Raw genomic sequence first — 7127 nt, forward strand, 5'->3', positions numbered from 1 at the left:
CCTGAGACCAGTCTATTGGCGTGTATGTCTGAGGTGTTGCTGTAGCCTTACATAAGCGCACCATCTGTGATCTGACTGATCTTGGTGAAAATCTCACCAGAAACAGGTACTAAGATGAGCACTCTAATAAGTGCTTGTTCAATTCATGTAGCAGCTCCCTGTCCTTAGCCAACAAAGCTGCAGGCTGTCCTCCAGGAGTGGAAAGAAAAAAAAGAAAATCCTGATACTTGCAGTCTATGTGAACACAGGTGACTGCTTGATACATGCCCACAGGAGGCAGTCCTTCCATTAAAGATCTCATTTCTTTTTTTTCATGTCACACTTCCCCCTTAAACCTAATAACTGGTTGTGCAACCTCTGGCAACAAGAACTGCAATCAAGCTTTTATGATAACTGGCAAGTCTTTCACATCACTTCAGAATCTTGATCCTTTGCAGAATTGTTTTAACTAAGACAATTAGCCATGGGTTAGCCATTCAGAGGTAGCTTTTCTGGTATGTCCTGCTGCAAAACCCACGTGATCTCCTTCAGGATTTTCTAGTAGAGAGGGTTCCATCGATTACTGCAAGTCATTGAGGTCTTGAAGCAGCAAAGCAGCCCCAGGCCATCACACAACCATGTTTGACTGTTGGTATGACGTTATTTTTACACCAGAGCTATTTTTGTCTATTAAAAATGTTTGATGATCTGAAACATCAAAGTGTGACAAATATGAAAAAGAAAAAAAAAAAAAAGATGAGAAATCAGTAACGGGGATACTTAAAACCACAAACTACTTTTTTCTTTTTACAAGTATATATGTACGTTCATACCATCAATATTAGAGTACCATAAAAATGTTGTTGCTTGAAGTTGGTATTTTACTTTTTAGGATATTTTCTGTGCTCTTCTCCAAGATGTACCATTTAAAATATTGCTGTAATTAGATCAGTGGATGTAACTACTGTTACATAAACTGTGACTACTATATTAATCGCACAGACACCTAAAAAGAATAACACATAGCAAACTAAGACTTCAGCAAAAGTACAAAAGCTAACTGCTAACACTTTACACTTGATGATATGAAGTTTAAAATAATTGAATCTTCAGTTGTAGTGTGGACTTACCGAGCAGAAGAAATTTCCTGCTGTCCCCATAAAGTTGTCGCAAATTAATGCAGAACTCATGAATGGAGGCACCGTTACGGTATTCATGGAGCAAAGTAGCAAACTGCTGGATCTCCTGTGATGAGAGCTTTGTCCGCAGCTAGAAAGGGAGGGGGGAAATTAAAAAATAAAAACAAGAATGATTACAGTTTCGTATCAACATAGCTTTCAATATTCTTATTCTCACAAATAGAATTGTACAAAGAAAAGAGTGAAGTGAAAGCCATACTGTGGTCATGTAGTCCTGCAGCAGCTCTGCAGCTGTGGTGCTCAGCTCGCCTTCGCTTGCAGTTTTGGTCTGAGGAGATGCAGGAGTGGAAGCAGATGGAGAGCTTCCTTCTGTAACCAGGAACTGACTGAGAGACCGCAACACACTTAAATGATGAGCAAAACTTTCACAGATGTGACAAAACTTTGAAAAGAAAAATGGAACTGCACTGTAGCTGGACTGAGCTGTGTACTCACAGTGGGCTGGGTTCCTCTTCAAAAGAGTCTTTAACATCTACTTTGCTCGAAGAGTCATCTTTAAGGTTAACAAAAGGAAATATTAACAGACTAACAATTGATGGAAAATCTTAAATTTCATTAGCTTAAAAAGCTACAAAACAGCACCAACCTACATGTTATAAAAAACATTTTTAAGCTTCTTATCAAGTAAACCAAATATTTAAAAGTCTGTTAATTTTCCCATCACTTTTGTCCATATGGAAAACAATTTTCTGCTTTACCACTGTACTGAGAAAGGTGTCTGGTTGGTGTAGTTGCGCCATCAAAAATGGCTCTGTCTAAGAAGTCGATGGTTGATTCTGTGTAAACAATCTGGAAAACTTGGCTAAGCAAAAGACACAACTCCTCAGCTGCTGCCTAAAAAAAAGAAAACGAAAGAATAATACAGTTAGTAAACAGTTTTTATCATGCAAAACACATCAAAACTAAAATGATCTCTTAGAGATTGATTAATGATTCATAAAAAAAAATTACAGTTTGTAGATTAACATACACTTGTTTCATCTTTTTAAATTACCAGGATTTAAAAAAAACAAAAAAAAAAAACAGGTTTTTTGCTGGTTCCCATTCAGGTTCAACAGTGCTGCAGGTGGCTCGAAGCCAACACTTCAATTTAGATCTTTAAACCCTGTCTAGCATTTCAAAAGGAGTCTGCAGTTTGCCTCACATGCAAAAGGTTACCTTATTATCAACTGCCAGCACAAGCAGACAGCAGACTTCAACAAGCACAGTTCCACTTTCTGACAAGGAGCTCCGAGTTTGAGACTTATTGAGATCAGGACATGAACTGGGACAGGGCGAGCCCCCTGACTCCTGGGCTGAAAACAAACAAACAAAAAAAAACAACCCACATTTAAAATGAACATATAGTCCAAACTTTACTTATTCAGTTTTTATGCATGAATCCTGATCCTTAATAGCCATAATACTTTTAGCAAAAGTCAAACCTGAAAAGCTTTGTTTTTACCTGTTTTTATCACTACAAGGTGTAATGAGTCATCCCTGATGTAGGAGACAGCAGCAATATCATGGATGGGCACTCTTAAAATGATGTCTTCTCCATCTCGCCGTACCAGCTTGATGTTGTATGCTGACAAGCTCACGACTGCATCCTGCTCTGATGTCAGCTGGCCTACCAACTGATGTGACTTCTGAAATACCGGGAGAGAAATATTTAAGAAATATGCTTTCATTTGTCACTTTGTGATATACAACTATTCACCACCCAGTTAGCACAAACATCTCATGTTAGATATGCAGACAAGCCTGCTGAAGTTCAAACAGAGCATTAGAATGGGGAAGAAAGGCGATATAAGTGACTAAATGTAACCCGAGTTTTCCAGAAACTGTTGACTTACTGGGATGTTTCCACACAACCATCTTTAGGATTTACAGAGAATGGTCTAAAAACTGGCACTTCTCTGTATGACAAATGCTTTGTTGATGTCAAGTGGAAAATGTTCTGCCTGCTTTGAGTTCTTGGAAGGGAACAGTAACTCAAATAAGCACGTGTTAAAACCACAGTACGCAGAAGAGCATCTTTGAATGCACAACAAACCTTGAAGAAGTTGGGCTACAACAGCAGAGGACCACATTGGATACCACTCATATCAGCTAAGAACAGGAAACTGAGGCTAGAATTCACACACAACATATTGTAACATATTCTACTTAAATGGCCTCCAAAAATCACCAGATCTTAGTCCAATAGAGCACAGAAGATTTGCATTATGCACCAACTGTGTGCTGTCATGTCAAAATGGATCAAAATCTCTGAGGAATGTTTCCAGCACCTTGATGAATCTATGCCTTGAACAATTAAAAGTAGTTCAAAAGGCAAAAAGGAGTCCAATCCAATTCTTGCAGGGTGTACTTAATATATTGTCCACTGAGTGTATGTGAGTTATGTAGGAATAACTCTTCAACAGTTTTGAAAGAAAAATCAGGAGACGGGGGGAGTAATCACATTTAAAGATTCCAATAAATCCTCTTACTCAGGTACTTACTCTCGCATTGTCAATTAGCTGCAGGACCTCTGTCCTACTTGATGGGTTCAAGTATCCTGGAACTGATGTCAGCTGCCCCAAGTACTGAAAATGATAGAGGAAAAAAAACACTTCATATTAGAGAAAGTTGCACCAAAATCTAAATTAAAAAAAATAATAATCATTATTTAAAAGCAAAAAAAAAACCCCAAGAAAAAACCCAAAAAAAACCCCCCAAAAAGACCAAACCTGATATAAGTGAACAAAACGACTAGAGCTTCAAAGAAAACATCCTTATCACACTCACTTTGACTTCCTTCTCAATGTAGTCATTGAGCAGGATGTCTGGGTCGATGCGGTGGTCAGGCTGAGAGAGTGAGAAGGTGTGTAGGGCCCTGCGCTCTGTGGCCTTCTCCTGGGCTTTCTTGTCCCTCCCCTTCTCTCCTTTCAGGAAGACTCGCTTGAACGGAGAGATACCAGGCTATTGAATAAAGAAAGAAAGGTGAGCGAAGTAAGAGGACAGCAGTCTGTGTAACAGTAACTTGAACTCGCCTTTTAAGTTTGAGTAAATACAAGTAGTAATTCCCTATAAGACCATATAAGAAAAAATACATGTGTGACAATCTAACACTTGCAAGTGGAATTACGAGTTCAGTATGAAAAAGGGAAGCTACGTTAAATTTTGTTGACAGTTCTTCTCGCCTGGCCTATAATTTCTGCTGAGCCCATTTCCCCTCACTGTTCTGCTAGTTCCAAAATAAGACACCACAGAATTACAAACCTCAATGTTGTGCAATACGTTATGCTACAATACTAACAAAAGCACATGTAAACGATACGTTTTGTGATTTTGATGACCTTTTTCAGGTTTCCCTAACTGGAGCATGCATTCTCTCTCAAACATCTTTGTTTTTAAGTCTGTTTATTTCACTTCATTCCTTTGTCTGCATATAGGTAGTACAACATTACGCACCAGTGTTGATCTCGTATATGTTTGAAACCCAAAAACAGTTACTTAACATAACATAACTAACTCCGACTTTGGAAAATGTTTCAAAAGCATAAAAAAGATAAAGCGTGTAAAAATAATAATAATAAAATCATACCTCGTTCTCCATGAACCCGCACTTTGGGGATACGCCTATGCAACAAGCTCGCAGCCTGGCCACAAATGCTCAGACACTGCCTAAACTAAAGATCACCTGATGCCTCCACTCACATGCAATGACAGCTGCCAACTGGCGAGAGACACTCAGTATAGCACACGGGGTATAGATGTCAGGGGTGTGTTCCCCACAAAGGAAGGGAAGTGTCTCTGACTTTATACTCAAGCACAAGAACAGGAAGGAGACCAACCACAGCTTCCTGCAATGACACGTGTATTGATGCTTTGAATATTTAGACACTTCTCTGCAGGAAACTTGTCATGTAGTTTTGAGAACTGTTTGGCAGATGCTGAATGCAATTTTAGTAAATGTGATTCAAAGGTACACTTTTACCTCAAAACTAATAACACTTCAATGCGATTGCTTGTTTCTATCACAGTCACAGGACTCTGCAAGACTCTGAAAGCACATTTATACATACTGCTGCTAAACCACAGAATTAGACAACTTTGTCTCTTTCTCCTCAGCTAACCACAGCTATGACATCTGCAACGCTGTTAACAGTGCAGATTTCAGAAGGTGAAAAGTGCAGGCAATCTAAAGACAGATGTTCATTTTTTTAATTAAACAGGCAAATTATAAATAGTAAAAACTTTTCTCTGCAACAATAAAAGCAAATCAAGAGCAGACATTTAGAAGTTTGCAAACACCATCTACAACAGAAGGACTACTTTAGTCATTTGTAGTTCCCAAATTTGTAGCTAGAATTTTTTAAAACAGATTTCTATATCTTTTCTCGTGATCTGAGAAGATAATGTCATTAATTTCATTATATTAGTTTATTGCTTTTGGAGAATTTCAGTGACAGTGACAGTTGTGTTTTTTTCGTCATATGTCCCTGTGACAGCCACACCCTGTGTGAGAGTGTGTGTGTATGTATGGAGGTATGTGAGTGTATGTATGTCTTTGCTAATTAAAGTTAAGCATTTTTGCCATAGTCTCTGGCAGAAATAAGTAATTAAAGGAAAAATCTATTACGGAGTCAGTTACATGCTGGTAAAGGAGGACTTTAAAGAACTGGTTAAGAAGTAGGGTTGGGCAATTGGACGAATATATCGACTATTGACGATAGACTGAGCCCATCAGCGATCGTTTTTACAAGGGCGATTTATTTATTCATTTGCCCATGACTAAGTTTGCTAATAATGATGGAGCTAACAGAAGCAGTCAACAGAAAATAATAATAATAATAGCACTGTTTTAGCAACATGCTTTTTCATCTGCGAGCCTCAGAATGTGCCCAAATGCTTTTTAATGGAGCTGCATTAACACTGACAGCCTTAATTTTTTGGGGGGGAAATTAGTTCGCCCACAACATGTTGTGTTATAAACATGCAAATCAGTCCATGCAACATTGCTCCGCCCATCAAAAAGTCTGCGCATGTGCGAATGTCGCCCAACGTCCATTAATGGACTGATGATTGTTGGAAAATTTTTACATATCGCCCAACCCTATTAAGAAGGCTGACCCAAGAAACAACATTCCAGGTAAAATATAATTTTCAGTTTCATATTTGACAATATTGTGCAGGCTCAGATTAAATTACAAGGCTAGTTATTATTATAGAGATTGAAAATGTGACGTCATTCCGAGGTAAAACCGCAAAGAATTCTGGGAATGAGTGTCAAGCGGTACTAGTGCACGCAGGCTTTCACATGAAAACAGTCACACAGCAATAAAAAGAAACACAAAAAATGGCAAGAAGCTGTTGTATTATTAACTGCAATAGCCGGTTGAATGACAGCCACAGGAAGCCAATGGATAAAAAGATCGGTTTTTATCGGATTACGTCATGGAAGAGAAATTGTTCAAGCAGTGTTTCCGAAGTAACAAAGAGCCGACGGATGGCCTGGATTGCAGCCATTTGAAGACCAAATATAATGTTCCAGAACACTCCAGCTCATATGTTAGTCTGCTCCAAGCATTTCCACAAAGGTAAGTCTTGTGTTGTAGTTATTACTTAATTTATCATAACATAATTGTTGATGTAGGTTACAAATAAGTCTTATATTGATTTGAATTGAATTCGTTGCGCTATGCTGCTTTGTTCACTGTGGCTTTGCGGGCTAATGTTTGTTGTGTTTTGTAGGAAAACCAGTCTACAAAATGTTAGAATGCGATCCAGACTGGGCACCCTCTATCAACCGGGGTCATACTGAGTTTAAAGCTACTACCACAGCGAGATTTGATCGGTTAAGAGAGCGTGATATCATTACAGCCACGAAACGTCCTGTATATATGTGCCCAAGGGTTGTACTGAAGCACTCAAGTGATGAATAACTGTTTTCCAGTATGTTGTTTTGCAATGTTTTTTGGGGGG

The 7127-nt window shown here is 38.6% G+C and overlaps 1 protein-coding gene across 2 annotated transcripts in view; it reads right to left on the bottom strand.

The window, feature by feature from the left end:
* The window catches only part of ccm2 (CCM2 scaffold protein), a 14597-nt gene that overhangs the window by 2209 nt on the left and 5261 nt on the right, over window positions 1–7127 (bottom strand). Inside the window, exons 1-9 of one of the 2 annotated variants that reach the window (XM_013911220.1) lie at window positions 4747–4991; window positions 3948–4121; window positions 3662–3745; window positions 2623–2806; window positions 2337–2473; window positions 1877–2012; window positions 1614–1671; window positions 1378–1504; window positions 1110–1248 (exon numbers count right to left, since the gene is read on the bottom strand). In XM_013911220.1, the coding sequence (XP_013766674.1) occupies window positions 1110–1248; window positions 1378–1504; window positions 1614–1671; window positions 1877–2012; window positions 2337–2473; window positions 2623–2806; window positions 3662–3745; window positions 3948–4121; window positions 4747–4758 (1051 nt within the window). In that variant the 5' untranslated portion in view covers window positions 4759–4991. Of the gene's footprint in view, window positions 1–1109; window positions 1249–1377; window positions 1505–1613; window positions 1672–1876; window positions 2013–2336; window positions 2474–2622; window positions 2807–3661; window positions 3746–3947; window positions 4122–4746; window positions 4992–7127 lie in introns of those variants that run through there. The other variant, XM_013911219.1, reaches the window with a different exon arrangement.

Source organism: Pundamilia nyererei, unplaced genomic scaffold (genome assembly GCF_000239375.1).
Source record: "Pundamilia nyererei isolate P.nyererei 1_Seehausen unplaced genomic scaffold, PunNye1.0 scaffold00058, whole genome shotgun sequence".
Taxonomy (NCBI): domain Eukaryota; kingdom Metazoa; phylum Chordata; class Actinopteri; order Cichliformes; family Cichlidae; genus Pundamilia; species Pundamilia nyererei.